General features: G+C 39.2%; 1 protein-coding gene across 2 annotated transcripts; it reads left to right on the top strand.

Moving 5' to 3' along the window:
- Positions 1-26,787, top strand: TOR1AIP1 (torsin A interacting protein 1). 2 transcript variants are annotated; one of them, XM_012646539.1, is made up of 12 exons: positions 1-892; positions 2,541-2,618; positions 7,674-7,733; positions 8,918-8,962; positions 14,654-14,695; positions 15,533-15,619; positions 17,218-17,274; positions 18,615-18,656; positions 19,532-19,600; positions 21,669-21,713; positions 22,084-22,140; positions 25,835-26,787. In XM_012646539.1, the coding sequence occupies exons 1-12, from the start codon at positions 421-423 to the stop codon at positions 26,623-26,625; spliced, it is 1,845 nt and encodes a 614-aa protein (XP_012501993.1). In that variant the 5' UTR covers positions 1-420; the 3' UTR covers positions 26,626-26,787. The 2 variants fall into 2 exon arrangements, with proteins under 2 accessions (XP_012501993.1, XP_012501994.1); XM_012646540.1 differs by lacking the exon at positions 21,669-21,713.

The raw sequence follows: 26,787 nt of genomic DNA on the forward strand, positions 1-26,787 counted from the left end.
CGGGCGTCTGCCGCTGCGGGCAGCACTCGTCGCCAGCGGCTGGACTTAGGACAGGGAATTCGCCCTGCCAACCTTCCGTCGCCCCCGCCCTCCCGCCGTCCCTCAAGGCCGAGGGCAGACACGTCCTCCTCCCCCTTCTCCTCCTCTTTGGAGCCTCCAGCCAGGAGGCGGGAGTGACCCACAGCAGCTGACCCAGCGCAGGCACTGCCTCCCCACAGCCCTCCAGACACACCATGGGCCCAGAGGCGGGTTTGGTGCACAGCAGCGACGACGCAGGCGGCGGCCCCGGCGACTCTCAACTGCCTCCCTGACCACCGTGACCACCGCCCAACACCCCCGAGGAGCCATCGTCACCACCATCTGGACAGCACAGGGGCCACAAAGCCATCTTTACGGCCGACTCCAGCTACGTCAACAACAATGGCGGGCGAGGGGCGGCGGGCGGAGCCGGTGTGGCAAGGATGGGGTGTGTACGTCACGCCCAGGGCCCCCCTCCGAGAGGGAAGGCCCCGGCTCGCCCCTCAAAATGGCGGCGGCAGTGGCGCGCCTGCGTACGGAAGTGCGTCGCGCCAGGGCCGGCGGGAAGTGAGGTTCTCCGAAGAGCCGCCAGAAGTGTACGGCGATTTCGAGCCCCGGGTGACCCAAGAAAGGTCCCCGGGAGGAAAACGAACCTCGCTAGAAGTGTTCCGGCCCGATTCTGCGAAAGAGGAAGTGAGAGGAAGCGCCTACTACCTTCGGTCTAGGCAGCGGAGACAGCCGCGACCCCAGGAGGCCGAGGAGATGAAGACTCGAAGGGCTGCCCGACTGCAGCCGCAGGACTCACAGCAGCCTCCGCTGCAGACGTCTCCGGTTACGACCAGGAGAGGGCTGCGGGACTCTCCTTCCTCTGAAGGTAGGCAGGGCTAAGTCTCAGCCGCCAGACGGGGAACGCGTGCCGCCGGCGTGCGCCGCCGCGGAGCTCATGCCCTCCCGGGTGTGAGTCCTCCGCGGTCCCCGCTGGACGTGCGCCCCCGCGCGGGGCCCGCCCAGACCCGCAGGCGGGCAGGGGGCGCCCGGGGCAGAGTAGCAAGATGGTGGTGCGAAGCCACCCGGGCAGAGCCGGGGCGCTTGGCCCATTCTTGGGCGTCAGTTTAGGGGAGTCAGGGTTGCCTCCTCCTGCAGGCTTTCGCGAGGGGACGGCCGGTGCCTCCGGGTTCAGTTTCATTTCGGACCCCTCTGTCTTGCGGATGTTTCTTTCTACGGAAGCCGCTTCCATTTCCTCTAAAGCTCAGAGGCCAGAAGTCCCCAGCTGGAGATGATGGCTCTAACCTAACCTTCCAGTCTTTTTCCGTCCCCACCCAGGTGGGGAGAGGGGAAGGGGAGATTTTTTGTGAGTGGGCATGTCGAGGGATAGCGGAATTGGCGCGAGACCCCACCCAGATACCCGAGTCGGAATGGGGTAACTCAGGTATCCTGAGCCGAAGCGCCTCAGTGTCTGATGAACCTGAGCTGATCGCTCTTGCTCCAGTGTGTTGGTCCCTACCAAAAATTCGCCACTCTGGTGGCCCTCACTGCAGCCTGACAAAAAAGGACTCTTAACTAGTTAGCAAGTTTTCATCTAGATGGGCCAAAAGGATGCTGACAAAATGAGCATATAGTGGTAGGTGAGTCATAGGCGAATCAGTTTTCTTAACCTGTCCTCTCCTACCCTGACCCCGCCCTGGGACCTAACGCTAAGTCACAGATGAAGTTTCATGTTAGTCCCGTGGGAGGCACTTAGGAGGTAGAAGGGGATTTGGGTCACAGTGGGATGACGTAGTGGTAGACCATTGATGGGTATGAAGAGGAGTGGATTTTCATCTGAGCACAGCGATAGGCTGCAAGTTCACCTGCTGGTTCTGACACATTTGAAGACTTGATTTTGGAAACTTGTTGTTAATGAAAGCTACTTTTGGGTGTCATAACTCAAGACAGTTTAGCCCATGTGTATGTTAGTTTTATTTCTTTTAAGATTATAAACTTTTTGAAGACAAGGATCTTATCATACGTATTTGATAATAACTTACGTACTTGTGTTAATTCTGTATTTCTTTGAGTACCTGGGAGAATGCTTTGCACAGGGTAGGCGGTGAACAGGTTACATTGTATTGATTTTCACAGATCCTCGTGCAGTTATATAGGCTTTTTTTAAAAGAGGAAGGAATTTGCTTCTGTTTTAGTAAGTCTTTAAGGATATAAACATTTTTCACTCTTCTGCTTTTTACCACATCGTTTGTGAAACCCTACCCCATCTTTTTAATTTTCTAAAGTAATATATTTTTATTGCAAAGCAATAATGGTGAATAGTTTATTTTTACATCCTGACGAATTAGTTATGTTCTGTCTTAAGAGGATTTCTGACTAGTTTAATTCTTAAATTTTGGTAAACGCAACTACATGTTTCTGAAGAAATGAATTACTTGCATTTTTGCTTATATATTGCTGTAAATATGAATAATCTGTACCATTATCTCCTGGGTCATATATTCTGAATTTTAACTCTTTTCACATCTGTTCTTTAGAGGATGAACCATCTTCCCAAACTGTTTTAAGCCAAACAGTCTCAAAGAAAACTTTCAGGAGAACACAAGAGGCTCCAGGTAAGAATAGTTAATTTTGTTTTTCTCTTTACCTGCCAACTTCTTTTATGTTCGTTGAATTAGGCAATACAGGTAGGTGTCAAGAAAAGACAGGGCAAACACTTGAGTACGTGCTTACAGTACCAGTCACTTTGTATATGTTAATCCATGTAGCCTTGCAAGGTTAGATATTATACCCATTTCATAGATGAGAAAACTAGAGTTCAGGGAAGCCGAGACTCCTCTCTAAGATCAAACATGTGATGGAGCCAACATTCAGACCCAGATTTGTCTTCTCTAAAGCCCTTTTATTTTCCTCCAAGTGCCTCACTATCACTCTCCCATGTAATAACTACCTATGCAGTAAAGTTTGTTAAATGTCAAATGAATGACTATCTTACTGCCCTCTACTTAAAATGGATTAAGTTTTCTGCATAGCAAAATCTTGACACAATATGATTGATCTTGTGAGTTTAACAACATGTCTTCTCAAATCTAAGAGGCCATCAGTTGTAAGATACACATCATTGTTTTATGTACCATCTGGAAGGAAAGCTGCTAATTTTTTGGTGATTCGTGATAATATGCCACAGATTATATGCTGCATTCCCAATTTCAGAGATGTTAAAGTATAAAAAAAAAAATTGTCTTAGAATCAATGTAACATGAAAGTAGGCTACATTTAATAGTTTACTTAAGTTTTAAAAACTGTTTAAAATATTTTGAAAAGCCGGGGAGATTATTAAATTCAGTTAAGTTATTAATGCTTTGGCTTTTAGTTCCATTTACTTTCAACTTTCTTTTTTGATATTAGGAAAGTCACACAGTAATAAATCACCATAGCTATTGAAACTGATCACCCCTGGTTTTTATTACCTAGATCCTGACTTATTTATCTATTGCTTTTAATAAGATTATGCTTTATAATTTGTACTATGCTATTCTCAATTTAAAATTAAGCATTTCTGGTTCAAGTTCAGTTTCAAATAAACACACCTTTATGCTTAATTCTTTGAATAGCTGATGTTACTAGGTTAAGATTATAAACTATCTGAGAAAAACACTTTGAGTAATGATGCTATAATCAGATTTTTCAGGCCATTTGAAAAAAAAACTATAATCTTGAATTTATTTACAATAGATTTAATTGTATGTGTCTTATACCTGAAAAAGCAAAAATATGTCAATTTTAAAATTTAAACTCATAAAAGATTTACCTATGAAGTTAAGTAAATTGGTATAATAAAGGCTGTTGAGTACCAGCTTATAGACTTATTATAAAACTGTTATAGAATGAACAGTCTTTTTGGAATTTATATTAGGCTCATATTTAAGAACTGCTAACAGGTACATGGCTGCATAATGTTGTGGAAAGAACACTGGACTTTGGTGAAGTTACCCACCTACCTTGATCCTTAGGCCTTTATCTATATTATTTGCCCTACATAACTCACAGGGCCACTGGAGGAATGAGATAGTGTATATGAAATCACTTTATACCCTGTAGAACACACAGGTAATGTTCCCCGCCCTCCCTGCTGCCCCCAGGCCCAGGGAACTTTACAAGAGATATGAAGTACGTAAAATGTTGCTTAAGCATGTCCTTTTTCTCAAGAAGGTTATACTGTAACTGGATATTTTAAAGAAAACATTTCCCAGTATAGTTGACATATTGAATGGAACCCATACGTAGATTACTTGGAACGTATTGATAGCACACTGTATACTCAGCATAACTAGAAATAAGAGTATGTCCATCTTTGGGAGATTTGAGACACTCAGGGTCCTCTTCCTCTAAAAGGTGCTTTTAAAAAATCATATCACATCTGATAGTTGGCATATTCCCTTCCCACGCCTCTTAATGAAAGGAGAAGGAGTTTGGAATTATTAAATAAATGCTTGTAAAGTCTAAGGGGAATTATTTAAATAGAAGTCCCTCTGTGTTGGAGTACTGCTTTAAGTATAAGTTTAAGGGTAGGCCCTTCCTCCTCATAGACAGGCTTTTAGTTTAACTTTGGTATTCAAAATAGTGCTGTAATTTTTTTTTTTTTTGAGACAGGGTCTCACTCTGTTGCCCAGGCTAGAGTACAGTGGTGTCGTCATAGTTCACTGCAACCTCAAACTGCCAGGCTCAAGCACATCCTCCTGCCTCAGCCTGCTGAGTAGCTGGGACTACAGGCACATGCCACCATGCCCAGCTAATTTTTCTGTTTTTTTTTTTGTTGTTGTTGAGACGGAGTCTCATTATGTTGCTAAGGCTGGTCTTGAACTCCTGGACTCAAGCAGTCAATCCTCCTGCCTCAGCCTCACAAAGTGCTAGGGTTACAGGTGTGAGCCACCATACCTGGCTGGTGCTGTAATTGTATATAAGGCCACTGGTGTGGTTTGAGAGAAATTTATGCAAAGATGTACTTAAGAACAAAGACCTAAACCAAGCAACTGTCTTCTAGAACAACCTAGTAAAAACATCTACATGATTTGTCATCCTGTTTTTGGAAGACTTGAAAAATGTTAATTATATTAGTTTTAGAATAGGGATATGATTTGAAATCTTCTCGTCATTTGAAATTCTAGAATTGAATTGTCTTCACATTTAAATGGCCATTAGGTTGTTTAATCAATTCAGTTCATATATACCTACATAAATGTTATTCCTCTATGGCCAGATTCATTCCTTTCTGGAAATCATGAAACTAATTTTATAGTCTAGAAAATATACTATTACCCATTTCATTTAATGTCCTAAAGTTAAGTAGGTATTTTTATTCTACCAGTTGTGGTTTCTAGCTAAGTAATCAAGGATAAATATTTTTAAATGCCTGCCGTTTTGTCATGAATATTCGATTCTTTAGCTGCTGTAGTTACAGCATTCGTTCATTGTCCGCATATTTATTGGGCACCTCGTGCCAGTCTCTGTGCTTGATGCTGAGGTGCAGTGCTGCGCGAAAGCAGACAAGTGAGGGAGGTTCCGACTGAAGAAGGGTACTTGATGCTGGGCACAGTGGCTCGTGCTGTAATCGCGGCACTTTGGGAGGCTGAGGCAGGAGGATTGCTTGAAGCCAGGAGTTTGAGACCAGCCTGGGCAACACAATGAGGGACACTCCACCCACCCAGCCCCCTAGTCTCTACAAAAAATAAAAAAAAAATTAGCTGGGATGGTGGTGCACGCTTGTAGTCCTAGGTACTCAGGAGGCTGAGATTGAAGGATTGCTTGAGCCTGGGAATTCAAGGTTGCAGTGGGCTATCATCATGCCACTGCACACCAGCCTGGTCAGCAAAGCGAGAGCCTGTGTCTTTTAAGTACTTTACGTAGGTCTATGTATACAGTAGAGCTTACAGGAAATGCTTCTCTTTTTTTTTTTTGAGACAGAGTCTCACTCTGTTGTCAGGGCCGGAGTGCCATGGCATCAGCCTAGCTCACAGCAACCTCAAACGACAGGGCTCAAGCAATCCTCCTGCCTCAGCCTCCTGAGAAGCTGGGACTACAGGCATGTGCCCCCACATCTGGCTAATTTTTTCTATTTTTAGTAGAGACCGGGTCTTGCTCTTGCTCAGGCTGGTGTCAAACTCCTGAGCTTAAGCAATCCTCCTGCCTCAGCCTCCCAGAGTGCTAGGATTACAGGCACGAGCCACCATACCTGGCCAGGAAATGCTTCTTAAATGAAAAGATGGGGAACTAGTAATTCATGTCTGTAGATTAAGTTTTTAAAAATATAGCTCAATAAAAGCAAACAAACAAAAACCAGATTTTGAGTTTTAGGTTTTAAGTAAATCTGAGAAGAGTGGAAGTACAGAGGAGAAAAAGAGGAAGGTAGTTGTAATACTGGGAGTAACAGAAACTAAAATTTGCCTTTATTATCACGTGTACAAAATTTATTTTTAAAGCTATTTATGTAAGTTCTAAATACCTGACATGTGAAATACTATACTAACAACTGAGATAGATATTACATAGAATCTTAGAGATGGAAGAGTTAAGGAAATCATTAAAGTTTCAGAATGTGGTATTTGCAAGTCATACAGAGCCAAAACATAAAGGTTTTCTATAGAGATGAATGAAACAAAACATAATATCCAAATTTAGATACATATTGGGTTTTAGAATATATTGTGTGAGGCTCTTTGAAAAAACATACCTTTATAATTGGTTTTCTAAGCTAAAATTAACATTTTATTTAATAGAATTGTCTTCTCCACTAACCCTATGCCATTGAACCATAGACTGTCTGAAATGAACCCTGACTAATATTAACATTTTAGTTAAAATTAGGAGTTTGTGTTTCCTCAACATGCACAAGGTTAAATAGTTGGAATGAGCGTATTAACTCTCAGGAAGTTAACCGTAAAATATGCCATAAGTAGTCCACAATGAGGGTAAATCACAAATGGAACAGACAATTGAGTTGGTACTATAGTACAGATTTTTGTTTTTGTTTTTTTTTTTGAGACAGAGTCTGGCTCTGTTGCGCGGGCTAGACTGCTGTGGTATCAGCCCAGCTCACAGCAACCTCAAACTCCTGGGCTCAAGCGATCTTCCTGCCTCAGCCTCCCGGGTAGCTGGAGCTACAGGCATGCGCCACCATGCCCGGCTAATTTTTTCTATATATTTTTAGCTGTCCAATTAATTTCTTTCTATTTTTAGTAGAGACGTGGTCTCACTCTTGCTCAGGCTGGTCTCGAACTCCTGAGCTCAAATGATCCTCTCGCCTTGGCCTCGCGGAGTGTGAGGATTACAGGCGTGAGCCACCGCGCCCGGCCCAGATTTTGGTTCTTAATTGAGCTATTCTGAAGAGGTTTATTTAGTATTTCTTTCCTTGTGTACAAACACGGTCTGCTGAGAAAAATCGAGAATTTCTCCATCGAGACCATAAATTTTATGTGGCAGGAAACGTGCCTCTAGTGCACTATCGTCACTAGTTCACAGGTGGCCTCACTTAGAGAAACTTGTCTCCAGTTCTCCAGCATCGTGAAGAGCTCTGTGAACCTATGTTGAATAAATAAGGGGATCATTGCATAATAAAGCTAGTATGTTTCACATTTTATACTTTTTTTAAATGTTTTTTCTTCCTATATTAGTGGTGAGAGACGATCCTGTAATCAGCCTATGTAGACCCCCTCTGAGAAGCCCAGGATCTGGTAAGAGATTGTTTTGTCTGTTAGCTTACTTTTTTATAAATACAATTTTACTTTTAAAATTATTATTTTAAAAGTGAAGTACATTATTCATATGATTAAAAACTCAAAAGTTACTGTAGATACACACTGAAAAGTCTTCCCGCCCCTTTAACCACCCATTCTCCACCCATTCAGAAGCAACCAGTGTTGTCAGTTTCTGAAGTATTTTTCCAGAGATATTTTTTGGAAATTTAAGGAAAGTCATGTATAAATTATCTTTTCCTCCTTTTTTTTTTTCTTTTTGAGACAGAGTCTCATTCTGTTGCCCCAGGTAGAGTGCAGTGGTGTCATCGTAGCTCACTGCAACCTCAAACTCCTGGACTCAAGTGATCCTCCTGCCTCAGCCTCCCGAGTAGCTGGGACTATAGGTGAACACCGTGACACCGGTTAAGTTTTCCATTTTTAGTGGGAGACAGGGTCTCACTCTTGCTCAGGCTGGTCTCAAACTCCTGAGCTCAAGCGATCCTCCTGCCTTGGCCTCCCAGAGTGCTGGGATTACAGGCGTGAGCCACCGGGCCTGGCTCTTTTCCTTCCTTTTTTAACACAAATTTTGCCTTTTCTTATTTATTTTTACTTAACATATATTGAGAGATCTTTTCATTTCAGTACATAAAGGGCTTCCTAATTTTAAGAGATTGTTTCTTACATGTTGCTCTGGTCTTTTTGTTAGTGTGGTGACTTTAAACCAAGGTCAGGGACTTTTTATTCTCCCAGTGTACTGCTGATAAAAGTTCAAGACTGAGGCTTTGTGGCACAGGGCTGTAAAATTTCCCTGCCTTTCTTTTTGACTAAAACCTTAAAAAGTATTGCCCTTTAATTGATTTCATGACTAGGAAAGAAAACTAGTAAGGTCATTCCAAGCAGTTTGCTTCCACTTCATTTTCAATGTTTATTGGCCCTTAAGGGTGCTCTGTCATTGAAACTAAAAATGAAACTTACTTATTTTTATATTGCGTTTCTATTGCTCCGCAGTCATTCTCTTTAAGGAGGAATTACGTTAATTTATTTTGATAGGTAGTTGATAGTCCTTTTAAGTATTGTAGTGATAAAGACCTGTTAAGGCTCTGAAGATCAGCCTGCGGTACAGAACCGTACGATGCGTTTCCTTTTCAGCTCTCATCATTCTCTTGCTCTCTCTCTTGCAGATCCGGCGTACAAAACAAGTGGAAATACCGAAATGAGTGAATTAGGTTCGTTTATCCCCAATTCTTACAGGTTCCCTTTCAGGGTTCTGATTATCAATAGAATAAAAGAGTACATTTGGTTGCTGGCTTGAAAATATTACTTCGTTTATTATCTCAGCTTGTGGGACACTGTCCCTGTGACCGTGGCCTAGCTTGAATAGCCTTGGTTTTTATTCTGCCTGAAATTATGTCTTATATTATTGTTTCAATTAATATGAGAACATGTACTAACAAATCTACTAAGTTTTTGTTAGTCTTAGTTTGATTCATACTGTTGAGGAAAAAGGAGTTATCAACTTACCAATTAAGGTTTTTCCCTTGATTTAGAAAGTGGATTTGAGATGTTTTTCATAAGTTCAGTATCCCTTGCCAGTTTGTTGAATTGATTTTAATTCAAGTGTTTGCCTTGTTGTAGGACATGAATACTAGTATCTGTGGCTTTAAGTGAACCTACATTGAATGCTGTTGGACTTAGTTTTAATTCTTCTCTAAATTTAAAGATGAGCCAAAAAGAGAGAAGCTTCATTTCTCTTTATAAATAGTTGCAACTTCCTCTATTAAATTCATCTTTCCCTTAAGTTCAGCCTAATTCTTTGGAGACCTCAGGATTTATAGTGCTCGGGTACTAAAAATGATCTTTGTAGTATGCACCTTTTTGTGTATAATGCTTTTTACATGCCAGAATTTCTTTTAAAAAAATTTTTTTAAGCCATAGGCTCTTAATTGGAAGAGAACTTGGAGCTGAAATAATCTAAGACTATTACTTTGTATACTAGATTTAGAAATCATTTTTATAAGAACTTTATGAGAAAAACTAAATTTTTAAAAACCATTTGCCATTTTCAAGTAATTTTCTGTGGGTTTAATACAGAGAATAGCACTCTCTGATTCCCTTTGTAGTAACCTTAGTACACCTTGGAGCACACAAAATGGCCGTTCATGAAGCTGGATACTAGTGGTTGTCTCCAGGCTGCTCTTTGCTCTCTGCTTCCTGCTGCCCCGCTCTGACTCTGCTCTCAAAAGCGGGATTGTCATTGGACAGTCTTAAAGGTATCTCTACGAGGAATCAGTAAGCCACATCCTCTGGGTGAAAAATCTGACTCACAATCTGTCTTCATACAGCCTATGAACTAAGAAAGGGATTTTACATTTTGGGGGGAAAAATCCTGACAGAGACCTTATGTGGCTCACAAAGCCTAAAATATTTACTATTTGGTCTTTTATGGAGAAAGTGTTGCTGAGCCCTGATTTATACTGACGGCAGGAATAAAGACAGCAAATCACTGAAATTGTCACTGTATTGTTCTAAGAGTAAATTCAGGAGTCACATACTTGCCTGAACATCTGCTTATTGCAACGCTCCGTGCTAGGTTGTACTGACAGCCCAGGAAGAAAGGAGACAGTGACTCCTGTATTCTGACGAGTCTTCCTTCGGGAAAGCCCGCAGTCTCATTTGTGATATTTTCGTATCTTTGTCCCCAGACAAAACACAAAGTAAGCCAAGTGTGCATTTTCTCCGGTAGCCTTTGTTCATCACACCAAGCACATCCCATAAGTCTCTGTGAATAGCAAGGTCTGTAGTATAAATCTAGGTGCTTTGGCAGGTGGGCTTTCAAAATATCTGGGGAATTTTATGAGTCTTAACAGGCCGAGTTACACGCGGGACTTTGTATTTTCCTTAAAAATCGTAATTAAATGAAAGAAAGTGAGCAAAAAGTGGCATAATTAGTGGTTGGTCTCCATTAGAGGAGATGATCGTAAGTGATCTATTCTTTAAACATAAACACCTCGTTCTTCTGAAAGTAGCTTTTCTTAATCAGTTGAGATTGTTGGAAAAGTAATACCTTCTTAACAGCATGATTTAATTAATTACTATTTGTCTATATATTTGTTAAAGCCACAGCCTTTATAATTTCTTAAAATAACTTTTTAAAAATAAGGATATTTTTGCTCAAAATAGGATTTGAATTGTCAAAGATTGTGCATGAGCATAGGGAAGAGTAATACTTTCATTTTAAAAATATTTCTTTTAGTGCTTTAACCTTCTACATGTAGCAGCCAAGTTTAAAACCAAGGAAGCTGAATAATAAGAAGAGGGAAATGAAATTAAAGCTTATGTAGTTGTAGGTGCTACTAATCCATCATCAGATTGTGTTTAAATATTCATCTGTACATTCTTTGCAGCTTGGTTAAAAAGATGAAAACAAGTGGAATGTTTAAAACCTTGCATGAAATCTAATTATCAAGCACTAATTTCAGACTATTTTTCTTAAGTTACTAAGTAATGTTATTTATCATAATATGAGAAATACTAGCAAAAGTCTTGATCATAAAATCTATTCATTCGTGGAACAAACTTTTTTTTTTTTTTTTGAAGCACAGAGTTTCAGGAAAACAAGTATTTATTTTTAACTACTTTCTATATGTTAGCAACTAACTCAAATGTTAGTTAGAGCCATGCAATTTTTTTTCTCTACCTCTTAAGAAGTACGTTATATAATGGGAAAGAACAACGAGTTTAAAAATCACTGTAATTTTATAAGTGCTAAAATAATGATATATGTATATGGGAGCCCAGAGGAGAGGTGTCCTACTCGGCAGGAGAGGTCGAGGTGGTTTATGAATTGGAGGTGACATTTGAATTGAATTTCGAAGGATGACCAGCAGACAAAGTGAGGAAGGAGACAGGCAAATACTACAGTTTGTCTTGTAGTAGACATTGTTGTTTTACCTTTAGAGACTGTGAAGTATGAGAAATTAAAGTCCATTATATTAGAAATAACACTCTCGCATTAACTGTGACTCTTCATCTGAGACATCTTATGCTAAATAATTTTTAGAATGTCATTCTACATCTTAGTAGGCTTGGATTTCTTGCACTTTGTTTGCTAGAATGAAAACTGTGTATAGCCAAGACGGTGGATCGCATGATTCCGTGATGATTGTTTGTCAAATCTATCGGATTTATTATTATTTGAGATATCTAATTCATGATATTGGGTTATGAAACACAAAATAATACTGTTTTTTTTTGCAGTGGGATCAAGATGGTATTGCATAACAAGTCATTCATGTTTTGAATACTGTTGATATCATTTATTGTTAGGAAGAGAGAATTCTAAAGAGTCTTTAGTCAGAAGATCGAAAGTGTTAAAAGTGTTCAAAAATAGATAAAATCCTCAGTGCTTCCTCCTGGTTGGTACAGAAAGAAAAAAAATAGATAAAATCCATGATTTATTAGATACTTCTAATATGATAACATATTAGAAGTATTAAAAATAAATGGAGCCAGGTGCGGTGGCCTGTGCCTGTGTTCCCAGCTGCTCAGGGGACTGAGGCCAGAGAATTGCTTAAGCCCAGTAGTTCAAGACCAGCCTGGGCAATACAGCAAGACCCCAGCTCTAAAATAAAATAAAATAATAAATGGGGAGCTCCCTCATGTAAACTGGCTAAAAAATAATTCTTAAACACCCTTCCCCCATGCAAGTTAGACAACACATGGATAAGTAGAAAAAAGGAGATGGAATTGATTTTTAGGCAACCTGGTATATGGAGAATTGATTATTGAGTGAATTGCCTCTAGACAAATTGACCTGGAGCTTCAAATGTATATGGAAATGAAATATATCAGAATGAGAAAAGGAGGGATTATTGTACTGTTCATTTTTTCTGGCAGCTCAGTGAAGGAATGTAAATTTTCAATATACCTTTGTTTTCATTATTACAGATACTAAAGTCTATTCAGCCTTAAAGAAGTTTTGACATACCAAATAATTTTTAAAGAGTAACTATGTAAAACATAATGTCCTAATATAAATGTAACTTTAGTAAACCCTACTGTATGACACAACTTACACCTAGGAGTTGTTGGAACCTCTCACATTAGGAAAGATTCAGCTCTCGCCTTTTCTTCATTTATTCATTTATTCGAAACATTACTGAGCGCTTACTGCATGCTGTTGTGAACACGACTGACGTGGTGGCAGCGGGCAGTCGACTAGAAGTCGGAAGTGCCTGTGTTCAAATCCATTTTACTAATGTTAGTTTTACACCCTTGGACAAGTCACTTAATATCTATGAACCTTACTTACGAAAGTATTCCCTTACAATATGGTAATCAGCTAACAGTCATGAAGGTTTTTTGGAGAACTAAATAGCATCATGCAAATATTAAGGGCTTATATTATTAAGATAATAACTAAGATATATGATCATTGATTCTTAAGAAAGCATCTTTTGGTTACATGCTATGTGAATAGTTACATAAATGAATAGTATAAAACTGCTTTACAGGTAACAAAGTGCTATAATAGTTATGCACTTAGAAAATAAAACTTCCGAAAGGGAACAATACCTTTTTGTAGGAATGGAAATATTAATAGAATATTTTTAAGGGAACAGTACTAAGACAAGTTTGAGTTTTCATTTTTCTCTTTCAAAAAGGAGAAAATGAAAGGACAGTCTAGTCTCCCTAAGGAACTTAGATTAAAATAGCACATAATATACCAGATTCTAGCTTTTTAACAGTAACATGGTGTTATCAGCAGTTTTCTCAGGGTTACGATTTTTTTCTGGCAAGAATATTGGCAAATATATTCCAGATATTGATTTTCACTTGCCACTGTCGAGGAGGAGTATTTTCAGTGGAACTCAAAATTTGACTAGTATTATCCTAATCTAATTAAATGGATTTGAAAAAAAAGAAAAAAATTTCCAAATTCACCATATAATGTTTGCTTTCCACAATCCTGTTTTCCATTTTAAAAAGCAAATAGAGGCCGGGCGCAGTGGCTCACACCTGTAACCTTGCATTCTGGGAGGCCGAGGCGGGCGGATTGTTTGAGCTCAGGAGTTCGAAACCAGCCTGAGCAAGAGTGAGACCCCGTCTCTACTAAAAATAGAAAGAAATTAATTGGACAACTAAAAAAATATATAAAGAAATTAGTCGGGCATGGTGGCACATGCCTGTAGTCCCAGCTACTCAGGAGGCTGATGCAGAAGGATCGCTTGAGCCCAGGCGTTTGAGGTTGCTGTGAGCTAGGCTGACGCCACGGCACTCACTCTAGCCCGGGCAACACAGTGAGACTCTGTCGCAAAAAAAAAAAAAAAAAAGTTTCAGAATAGCTCATGTAAAAATACTACATGTAAAAACACTGCATTTAAAGTTTGTTTGATGTGTTTTGCTTACTTCTCTTTGTTCAAATTCTCTGTTGCTCTGAGAAACAGTGATGGGTTAATACACAGATCTGCTTAACCAGGAAGAGGGTTTCTTTACCCTTCACGCTTCCTCTTGGAGGCCCCAGTGCACTGAAAGAACTGTGGGTGTGGTAGGTTTTCACAGGAGTGTAGAGAATCCGGCAAACAGGAAAATGAGAATATATAATAGTAAACCTATAGGGACTGAAATATTTGTCAATGTAGAATTTAATGTACTCTGTACCTGCAGGTTACGTTTTAAAGTAAAAATAGACCATGACTAAAGGAAAAATAAACACTTTATTTCTGATTCTAGTTTGTATCAGACTTATTTCTGAACTAGCCTAGAAGGAAATGATAGATTCCTAGTGATTTAATAGAAAAAAGATTACTTAGTGTATCTTTCTGTTCATTTTCCTAAATTAGATGCTCTTATTTATTCTTAAGCTTTAACTTTTGATATTATATATTTAGTTTTTGATGTATGCTTTTTCCTTCCAGAAGCCACCAGCGTCCAACAGAAGGTCAACTTCTCTGAAGGAGGTATTCTCTTCGTAATGCAATATATTCTAAATCTTTTTCTTTACGTCAGGAGCCATTTCGATAGGTACAAAAGAGATAAGAGCAGAAAATTGTGTTTCTTCAGGAAAAAAAATTATTGTTTATCTGAACCGTTAAGTGGGCAGGTAAAATAGGGTGAAATGAGTGATCAACGAGCCTTTATGTATATTTTAAGCATCTTTTGTCTATTTGAGTTCATTTTAAGCACAGCTAATATGTTCCGTTTCTGGCATGTGCTGGCCTTTGATTACGGTATTAAAATAATCACTTTTCGAAATTCTCAGAACCAGTCTATGTTTGAAAAGTACAGGAGTAAAATTTAGTTCATCTTTAAGCCTAGCATAATCCGAGATTAGCCGCCTGCGTAATGAGATGTTTGCGTGTGGGTGTGTGTGCACGACCCTTCCACCACGGACACACGGCCAGACCACGCTAACACATACGCTAATCTTGTCTGAGTTTAACTGCACACTAGCTCTATATAGTTTTTCACCACATACACTAAAATTTTTCCATTATTTAATACTTATCTCTTCATTTTTGACTCTACATTAAAGCCTCAGAGTGTAGTCTTTTAGATATGACTCTGAATATTTGTTTAGGAAAGAATTACGTGGCTCAGAGAACACAAAATAAATGAGCTCAATTTTGGCTCACTTAGAACTTTGGGATTCAAAATAGTAAGCATAATAAATAAATAGCAATTCTATATCTTTTAATTTAAAAGCCTTCATTTCATGTTAAATTATATTTTTTTAATTCAGATCTTTTGAGCATTAGAACAAAGGCTATACTTGTATATTGTTTACTTCTCTTCAGGAGAAACTGAGGAAGATGATCAAGACAGCTCTGACAGTGATGTCGCTACTCTTAAGGTCAGATCCAGGGATTCCGATGAGTCTGGAGGTAAGATTGCTTATGTACATAGGACGCTTCTCACAGGAGCTATCTTTTTAGTTAAAATATAAAAGTATTCTGTGAATTTGCTTTTTAAAAAGTACTTTAAAATTTTTTTATTGAAAACAAATAACTCGGCCAGGCCCGGTGGCTCACGCCTGTAACCCTAGCACTCTGGGAGGCCGAGGCGGGAGGATCGCTGGAGGTCAGGAGTTTGAGACCAGCCTGAGCAAGAGCAACACCCCGTCTCTACTAAAAAATAGAAAGAAATGATCTGGACAACTAAAAAAATATATATATATATAAATTAGCCAGGCATGATGGCACATGCCTGTAGTCCCAGCTACTTGGGAGCCCGAGGTTGCTGTGAGCTGGGCTGATGCCACGGCACTCTAGCCCAGGCAACAGAGCAAGACTGTGTCTCAAAAAAAAAAAAAGCTCTAAAAATTAGAGACTAATTAAGTCATTCATATAGCCAATAGTTTGCTGCCATTGCTACCAGCATATAGCTGTTTGGAACTACATAAACTCTAGGTCCTGTGATCCCTTCAGAATTCTTAAAAGTTCTTTGTGTGATCTTATTGAAGCATACCCACATGCAGAAGAAAACTCTAGCTAAAGAACAAAATATTGAGACATATTAAGAGTACTGGTCTTCCTAGGTTATCTTCTGGGCCAGTCATCACCTAAGAGGTACAAAAAGATCCACTGGAGTGCAGGAAGAAAATAATAGAATTTTATATACATTTATTTTTTATCTCTATCTGTAGAGACAGAATCTCACTCTGTCACCCAGGCTGGAGTGCAGTGGCACGATCATAGCTCACTGTGGCCTCAAGATCCTGGGCCCAAGTGATCCTCCCAACTCAGCCTCCCAAGTAGCTAGGACTACAAGTGCATGCCACCATGCTTGTCTAATTTTTTTTTTTTATAGAGACAGGGTCTTGCTATGTTGCCTAGCTTGGTCTTAATAAATGTATTATTTCAGTAGTGCATGTATATAATGTAAGAAAGAAAAAATGTTTCAGGGATTGATGCTCAAAATTTTTTTAGTGATAGAAGTATACTATTAAAAATATTTAGCTACTATACCTTTATGCATCAAATGCTTCTGTTTCCAAAATAGCAAGTTGATCACTTGTAAACAAATCTATTTATAAATTCTACTTTTTAGGGAGAAAAAATTTTTAAGAAAAGCAAACTAAAATACATAATGTATTGCCCACTTGCAGGAAAAATTTAAGGCAAAACGGGTATTAATGATTTCAAGAAGATCCATCGCTGTAAGCTTTTCAAAATTTTCCCCAAACTCAAAAGATTTCATTATTTCCTTACCTCATGCCATGTTCCATATCTTACAATTTTTTTCTTTAAAAAGTGGCTAGGGAAAAGACATAATTAATTAGTTAATTTTTTAGAGATGATAGGACTCTTTAGAAACTATGTGTTTTAAATAAATTGTGCACCCAAGTGTTGAATTCTCTGCAGTTTATCTGAATATTTTTGCTCTTTCAAGTAAATACTTATTGTTCTCTTATACAATGTAAATTTAAAAGTTAAATGTGATTTATAATATAGTTTTTTGGTTTTTTTTTTTTATTTTTTAGATCAAACCACCAGATCATCTGGCCGATATCAAGAATCGTTTTGGCAGTCATCACAAAGTAAGTAAAGCCATGTTTACAGGTATACCTGTGGGCCTGGTCAAATACTATTCTTTATTTTTGAAGATCTTCTTTTCCAGTTTAATATAAATATTGAAAAAGAGTTGTAATGAATACTAAAAAAACTTACCAATATCTTTCTATGTCTTGAATTCACTTCTTGAGTTATTCTTCTCTATACCCAAACCTGAATTTGAATTTAAAACACACAAAAAAAACCACTACTGCTTTCTGTGACTTGTTGAATGACCTTGCTTACAATATAAATGGGTTAATTGTTTTTAGTTTAATTGACCGATACAGTAGTTTGAGCCTACTTATGTGGACATATTCTAATAAGGACATAAAATTTTATATATAGTATGGTTTCGACTCTGTTGCAAAAGTTTGGAAGGATGAATAAATAAGTGATAAAGCACATATAGTAAAAAGTTAATGGTAATCCAGGTGGTGGGTATATGAGTATTCATTATAAAAGTCTTACAACTTTGAAAATTTTCACGATCAAATGTGAAAATAGAACAAAAGATTGGAAAGTAATACACTAAATGCTGAGAATGATTTGCACAGGATGATAGAATCATTGGCGACATTTTTCTTTTACTTTATTATTTTCCGTATTACTATTTTTTCTTTTTCCATTTTTAAATCAAGTCGCTCAGAATTTGAGTTAATTATTAATCAACTGAAAATATCTTATATATAAAATATTCAAGAAAATTTTTTTTCTTCCATATCATTTTTTTTCTTGAGACAGAGTCTCACTCTGTTGGCTGGGCTAGAGTGCTGTGGTGTCAGCCTAGCTCACAGCAACCTGAAACTCGTGGGCTCAAGGCGTCCTCCTGCCTCAGCCTCCCGAGTAGCTGGAACTACAGGCTCATGCCACCACACCCAGCTAATTTTTTCTATTTTTCTTAGAGATGGGATCTCATTCTTGCTTAGGCCTCACTACTTTTAGATATGTAATTTCAGGAAAATTATTAATTTCAATTTTCCCTTATTTTTAAAATAGGGATAATAGGATTTTCCACATAAATTATGAGAATTAAGTAAATTATACTTGATAGCTGGTAACCATTGGATACTTTTTTAGCCATTATTTTGATGGTAATGATCGTAAAGCTGACTCCTTTTCTAATTCCTGAACATTTTTAAGTTTAAAATGAAAAAAAAATATATATATATATATGTGGAGAGAGAGAGAATGTTTTGAACTGACAAGAGGTTTGTGTTTTTTGGTTGTTCTGAACCAGATCGACAATGAACAAGCAAAATGTCTATACATCTTTTTTGTTTTATTTTCAAGTAGTCTATAACCTTATCCCTGTTTTCTGTTTCAGGTCAAGACTTCAGAGCTCATAATAAGCAACCTTCAGTGCTGAGTGAGTGGTTGGTTGTCTGCTCGTTATTCGATTAATCAAATCTAATCTTACTTTATTCTCCCAACTTAAAGTTCTGATAGGATTTTAAGTCATTTTACTCTTTGCCTTTTTAGTCCACCACGCATCAGTACTACGTGTGGTAACTACTCTGTGATGGGGAAATGTGTTCAGGGCTATTTTACCACAAGTAATTTACTTGCAAGAGTAAATAGTTAGGTCGGGCACAGTGGCTTGTGCCTATATTCCCAGCTACTCAGGAGGCTAAGGTGGGAGTATCACTTAAGGCCAGGAGTTTGAGACCAGCATGGGCAACACAGTGAGATCTCCTCTGTAAGCCATTTTAAAAGTTAGCTGAGTGTGGTGGCGCTCACCTGTAGCCCCAGCTACTCAGGAGGCTGAGGCAGGAGGATCGCTTGAGCCCAGGAGTTTAGGGCTGCAGGGAGCTATGATCAGGTCACTATACTCCAGCCTGGGCGACAGAGGGAAACCCCATCTCTAAATAAACAAACAGATAAATATACATATACAGAGAGAAAGACAGTAAATGGCTAACTTTTCTTCTTAAATAACATTAAAATCTAATGAAGTGTTTTTGAACTCAGTCATTCTCATACACCAGAGCAGAGGACTTGGGTGTAGTCTGTCTGTTAGGTGACATTATACTTGTTGGCCACCTGCTTTGCTGCGGGAAATGGTTCATCCTCACTGATAACGATCCTTTGAAATTATGTTTTACTTCTGTAACTATTGCTTTTATTATTTTCCTCCCCTACTTTATTTTGCCTTTCTGGTAGAGTTATTGTATAACACTGGAATGTGGTATATACACTTTCAAAGTATGGGAAATGATATTTCGATGTATGTGTTTGCTTCAGCCTCAGGATATCAAAAGCCCTCTCAAGTATGGGCCCAACAGACTGCAAGAATAAGGAGTAGGATGCAGAGTAAGTAGACAAATCTCTGTTACCAAGATAATTTTATTTGCTGTGTTTTTCTTGATAAAAATATTTAGGGCCAGGTGCAGTGGCTCACGCCTGTAATCCGAGCACTCTGGGAGGCCGAGGCGGGCGGATTGTTTGAGCTCAGGAGTTCGAGACCAGCCTGAGCAAGAGTGAGACCCCGTCTCTACTAAAATTAGAAAGAAATTAATTGGACAACTAAAAATATATAGAAAAAATTAGCCGGGCATGGTGGCGCATGCCTGTAGTCCCAGCTACTCGGGAGGCTGAGGCAGGAGGATCGCTTGAGCCCAGGAGTTTGAGGTTGCTGTGAGCTAGGCTGACGCCACGGCAGTCACTCTAGCCCGGGCAACAGAGTGAGACTCTGTCTCAAAAAAAAAAAAAAAAAATTTAGTTCTTCAGATAAGCATTTAGGTTGTCTGTGATTTCACCAAAAAGAACAGCTTTTTCCCTAGGCAGGCAGGTTCCGGTTCAGGTTTCTGTGACTGCATCCTAAGCTTTTGGGAAAGATGGAAGCACTGTCTTTACTTTTTCCCATGTGCCAGGTGATAAAACAGCGAGACTAGGGAAGAATATGTATGTACGAAGAGGTCAGACCATTAATATACACGCTTTGGAATCGGTCTCGGAAGTTGGTGTAGAGAAAAGAAGACGAGTTTGGTGTTAGAGCGCCTGGGTTCCAGTCCTATCTCTGGTAGTTACAAATCGAGTGATCTTGGCAAAGTCATTTAACCTTTGTGAACCTCAGTTTTCTCGCCTTTAGAGATTACAGCGCCTATACCTGTGTAATTGTAATCAGCTTCTATGTGTAAATATAATTTTTTAAAGTCTAAATATCATAGAATTATTAATGCTTATTTATTGTTAATAGACTGTGTAATAGGGATTCATGCCCTCCACTCTTGACTTTTATAGAGTGATTGTTACCATAGTCTTCAAACTGAAAAAGCTCGAGCTTTATCTTTTAACAAGATTTTTTTCAGAGTTTTTGTTACCGTCTGTAATAATTTTAATAAGAGGGATAGAAATTACCTTTTAGACAGTGTCCTGCTTCAGCTGTGCATACCCTGCTGAGTGTGTGTTTGTGTTCTATGCATTATATAAATATTACATACGTTACATAATTAGTATTTAGCTATCCTTCATTATTAACATCATAGAATAGCACTTCACAGCATTTTCATATATATTATCTCACTTGGTCTTTGCAACCATAGAGGGAGATGTTCAGGATAAACATTATCTGATGGGTTTGGGGTTTTTTATTCGGTTGAGTTTTTTTGTTTTGTTTTGTTTTGTTCGTTGTAACTTTGATGACCTAACTTAGAAACTTTTAAATAACTAAATTTTCTAAGCTAAACTAGCAATTGAAAAACAATAGCTTCTTAGAGTTACAGTTGATGTCATTTTGTCTTATTTGGGGTTTTTTGTCATGTGACCAAAAAGGCTATTTCTGTATTAGCAGTGCTGATTTTATTCCTCTAGTTTAGTCCAGTGTTTCTCAAACGACAGCTGTTGACAAAATGCCAGGAAGATCCCCCAGGAAGATCGTTTGTATATATTAACATGAAAGTTACAGAGCTCTAGGCAAGTGGTAGGTGGCGATGCTGGTCCATACAGGGCCTGTGACCGAGACACCTCAGCCGCCTGCCTTCAGAACCTCGTCCCGCCGCTCCCTCTCTCAGATGTGAAATCTGCTAAAAACAGATGGAGGAGAAAAGGGAAGCATTAGGATACTTTTTAATTTATTTTGTAAAATAATGATGGAAGTGGAGATTTGATGGAGTTCTGATAAAATTATTTTTGAGCTCCATTTAACCACAGATCTGAAACAGAATTACTTAATTGTCTATTAACAGAAGTGATGAAAAGTTTTTTAATGTGATTTTAAAAATATTACTAATATTTGAAATGGTCAGAAGCCCCAGAGGAAATATTTGAATCAGTCGGAGGTAGAAAATAGCTAGGATTAAGATTGAATTTTATATCGAAACACCTTATCCTGATAGCTCAGTAATCCATAATCCACATTTTGTCCTTTCCCTCGTTACAGCACCTTCACCAGGCAAGAGTTCAGTGTGTGGCAGTTTTTCAGATGGTATAACGTATTTCCTTTTGTTACGGTGTACTGTTTTCTCTGTCCTCTTAACTGTGTTACAGAAGTTTCACCAATCCTATTACCTAATTCTGGGTCAGATACTTCAGGGCTCTCTGGGATAACAGCATAGTAAGTGTTTGCTTTGTCCTGACCACTTCATGCTGCGGTAACTACGAAAGACACAGGTCTTGTGTCTTCAGGAGCTTTCGGTCTGATGGGCCCTCAGATAGTCTGCTTTTTCTTCTGCTTCTGCCTGATCTCTGCCTTCTTTTTTTCTTGGTGGAATTTATATCTTCTTTCTCTATTAGAAATAAAAACTCAAAGTATAAAATATAAGACAACAGTCTTCTTTTATTACTCCTATCCTTAGATGACAGCATTCAGAAATCAGAGCCTGGAAACCAGTCTCCATCAACCTCCAGCCAACGTAAGTTTGTCTATTTGGTTTTTGTTACATGTGTCTCTAAAATTGGTGGTCCATAATTGTTTAAAAATGTTTTTTGACAGCAGTATGACTGATGCTATTTGAAGAATCATAGTTGAAGCATTTCATAGGAAATACTATATATTTTATTAGCAGTGAAATTCTCTATGGACAAACTATGTGATGTAACATCTGATTTTCTCCTTCGCTTTATTGTCCATAGACCAAAATAAGAGTCAATAAATAAAGCTACTGATACTGTTAACTGAGTGAACCATGCTGAACTAGAAGAAAGACAGCACATAGAATGACATAATGGGATTATTATGGGTGTGGAGTTCACAGACCTGTATTTAAACTAGATTGGACCACTTAGCTCCTATATAGCCTTGGAGCAAGTTTCTTAAATTCTCTATGCCTGTTTATTGGCCTGAATGAGTACTAAGAAAACAGACTACCAGTGAGTCTCAAACATGTTGGTCTCAGTAACCCTTTACACTAGTAAAGTTATTAAAAACCTCAAAGAGCGTTTAAAAAAACAAAAAATACGGGGCCGGGCACGGTGGCTGATGCTTATCATCCTAGCACTTTGGGAGGCCACGGCAGGAGGGTCATTTGAGCCCAGGAGTTTGAGACTGTCCTGGGTAACATGGCAAGACCCCATCTCTACAAAAAATTTTAAAAATTAGCCAGGCATGGTGGCGTGCACCTGTAGTCCCAGCTACTCGGGAGGTTGAGACAGGAGGACTGCTTGAGCCCAAGAGTTTGAGGCTGCAGCCAGCTGTGATCACACTCCAGCCTGGGTGACAGAGTGAGAACTCTGTCTCTTAAGGAAAAAGGGGGGGAGGTTTAATATCTCTTTATACTTACCTAGAAAGTAAAGTTGAGAAATTTTTTAAATATTAATTTATTTTTAAGTAATTAGTAAGAAGAGTGACAGTTTTGCATTTTTTTTCTAATTTCTTTAATGCCTGGCTTAAAACGGAATTGGTTTTTCACATCTGCTTCTGCGTTCAGTCATTACAATATATTGTTTGTTTGTTTGAGACAGGGTCTCAGCCTATTGCTCTATTGCCAGTGGTGGAAGACAGTGGCGTCATCATAGCTCACAGCAACCTCAAACGCCTGGGCTCAAGTGATCCTCCTGCCTCAGCCTCCCAAGTTGTTGGGACCATGGGTGTGTGCCACCACGCCCAGCTAATGTTTCACTGTGTTGCTAAGACTGGTGTCAAACTCCTGGCCTCAAGCAATCATTCTGCCTCAGCCTCCCAAAGTGCTAGAATTACAGGTGTGAGCCACAGCATCTGGCCTATATTGTTTGCTTTGGTTGAAGTATCTGTAGAAAATCCAGTTTCATAAAGATATGAAGAATTTTAATAGCCTTTTCAGATAATTATGTGAGGTCGGATATTCTTTTTTGGTATTCTCCAAAACTCAACAAATGGTAGTTTCTTAAATGTTATTCGAAATACTAAATAGAAACCATATTAATGAACTTTTTGTACCCTCTTAAAAATCAATTGGTTTTTCTTACACTTCGAATGGAGTATCATGGACTGGTCATTTTGAAAATACTGGTTCAGTAAGATATGCAGATCTTCCAAGTGCTGACACACTTGTAATAGGAAAGATCAAAGTTGTTAATATCACTATCAATCTCCAAGACTATTTTTTTTGAGACAGAGTCTTGCTCAGCCGGCCCGGGCTAAGTTGCAGTGCCGTCATCATAGCTCTCTACAGCCTCAAACTCCTGCCTCAGCCTCAGCTGGGACTACAGGCTCGCGCCACTGTGCCCAGCTAATTTTTCTATTTTTAGTCAAGAGGGGGTCTCACTCTTGCTCAGGCTGGTCTTGGAACTCCCGAGCTCAAGTGATCCTCCCGCCTCGGCCTCCCAGAGTGCTGGGATTACAGGCATCAGCCCCCACGCCCGGCCTTAAGATTTTTAAAAAGTCTTTAAGTACAGTATTGGGAGCTGTCAAGCTTTGGTGGCAGATAGAATTTTACTAAAATCCTAATTTTCACTTGAAAGCTTAAATTTTATAATTGATGAATACCATCAGTTGTTTTCCTAGAACAGGCTCGCTTTGTTCATTTTCAAGAAAATGTCTCAGATACACAAGTCTGACTAGCCATAGTTTGTTACTTGTTCTTTCACGTAAAAAATGATACTCCATTAAAAAGTACTAATCGGCTTATACCTAGGTGCACAAAATTCTTTTCCTTGGGACAACCATTGTTCTGTGCTATGCAGTAGAAGGGCTTTATGTATACTCCCCATTTCTTCACACGGAATATGGAGAAGATACATACTCAAATATTGAGACTTAATAAGATATGTAACTTGAACTGCTTCATGAACAACATTCTTAAGTGAAACCGGCCCCTGTTTTTTTAACCTTGCACACATGGCCGTGAAAAATGCAACGGCTACACTGGCGCTGTTTGCGGCCCCTGCCCTGTGAGTCACGCGAAATCATCATTAAGTTTCCCACCATTGCCTCTGCACCGTCAGTGCACACGTCAGCACGATGGGAAAAGTCAAATTATGAGAATAGCTTTAACCTCATGGGCCCCCCTAAAATAGGATCTTAAGGTACCCCCCCAGACCACACTTTGAGAACTGCTGCTCTAAAAATGTCCCTAGTACAATTATTAGCCTAAAGCAGTCAATAAATAAATAAAAGCCATAAAAGTATATTGTTACTATCATATTAACTGATTAAGTGAAGTAGAATATGAGAAAGTGCTTTAGAAACTGAAAAGCACTAAATCAATGTAAATTGATGTTATTATTGCCAATAATAATTAGGGATACAAAGTAAATTTTACCAGTGTTACCTTCCATACCAGAAAAAGATGGGCCTCGGTGCAGGTGATTTAAAGGGACAACTTGCTGTTACAGCATCTGGAAGATTGTGCACTTACTTTGCATCCTTTCCTTTAACCCTTTATATACTTCAGAAATATTTCACCTTGGCCCGGCATGGTGGCTCATGCCTGTAATCGCAGCACTTTGTGAGGTCAGGCATTCGAGACCAACTTTGGCAACATAGCAATACCCCATCTCTACAAATATCAGAAAAATTTGCCGGGCATGGTGGCGCACACCTGTAGTCCCAGCTACTCAGGAGGCTGAGGCAGGAGGATCTCCTGAGCCCAGGAGTACAGTGAGCTGTGATGGCAGCACAGCGCTCCGGCCTGGGCAGCAGAGCAAGACCCTGCCTTAAAAAAAGAAAAAGAAAAAGGAAATATTCCACCTTGGGTAATTAGCCATGTGAAATATGAACTGCTGAATTTCTAAATTTAAAAATATTTTATAAAGTGTCTTTTAATTCTATTTTTGTCCCAACTATTAGCAGTATTATTAATAATAGTTTTGCTTTATAAACTATTATCTCCGACCTGTTTATGCCATTTCGTATGTTTAAGTGCTACTTTTTCCTTGAAGACTTATATTTACATTGGAGAGATATATGCATATGTATACATGTAACTCAAAGCCTGTGGGTATTGAGATTTCCTTGAGAACATGATAAATTATTTTAATTCTTTAAGAAGGAAAATTACCAGTTCCCTTCTTTAAAGACTTTCCTCTTTTAATTAATGTTTATAAAAATTAATACAGATTTTAAAAGTCATTCATTCTTGAATCTAAGAAAATGGTATTTATATCTGTCATTTCTTTTTTTCTGAGCAGAATTGACTAGACAACCCAAAAATGTATCTTTTGTCAAGATCAAGTGGTGGTGGCTGCTTTTCCTAATAGCTCCTCTTGCCTTTGGGAGTCTTTGGTTCTTTCGTACTCCTGACGTAGAAGCCTCCGCTGCTGTTCAAGAGTTCCAGAACCAGATGAACCAACTTAGGAATAAGTACCAAGGCCAAGATGAGAAGCTGTGGAAAAGGAGCCTCACGTTCCTGGAAAAACATCTTAATAGCTCCCACCCCCGGCCTCAGCCTGCCATCTTGCTGCTCACTGCTGCCCGAGACGCTGAGGAAGCACTTAAATGTCTGAGTGAACAAATCGCTGACGCTTATTCTTCCTTCCGTAGCGTCCGTGCCATCCGGATTGACGGGGCGAGCAAAGCTGCTCAGGACAGTGACACTGTCAAACTCGAGGTGGATCAGGAACTGAGCAGCGGATTCACAAATGGCCAGAACGCAGCCGTGGTGCACCGCTTTGAGTCGCTGCCCGCAGGCTCTGCTCTGATCTTCTATAAATACTGCGACCACGAAAATGCAGCCTTCAAAGATGTAGCTCTAGTACTGACTGTCTTGTTGGAGGAGGAGACACTCGGAACCAGTCTAGGCCTAAAGGAAATTGAAGAAAAAGTGAGAGATTTCCTCAAAGCCAAGTTCACCAGCTCTAACACACCCGACTCCTACGATCACATGGACCCAGACAAACTGAACGGGCTCTGGAGCCGCATTTCTCACCTGGTCCTGCCCGTGCAACCCGAAAATGCCCTGAGAAGGGGCATCTGCCTATAAGGGGTGAGAAAAGAGAAAATCGTGTCTCAAGTTCTGAGAATGTTTCAGACTTCCTAACCAGAGACAGGATTCAGAGCTCTTTTTGAGAGAACTGGTTTCCTTTTAAAGGAAGTTAAGTTCTTTCTGTAAACGTGGAACATCTAAGTCGTTTATCCAACCTAA

The sequence above is a fragment of the Propithecus coquereli genome, unplaced genomic scaffold (assembly GCF_000956105.1).
Source record: "Propithecus coquereli isolate 6110/MARCELLA unplaced genomic scaffold, Pcoq_1.0 Scaffold246, whole genome shotgun sequence".
In the NCBI taxonomy this organism is placed as follows: Eukaryota; Metazoa; Chordata; class Mammalia; order Primates; family Indriidae; genus Propithecus; species Propithecus coquereli.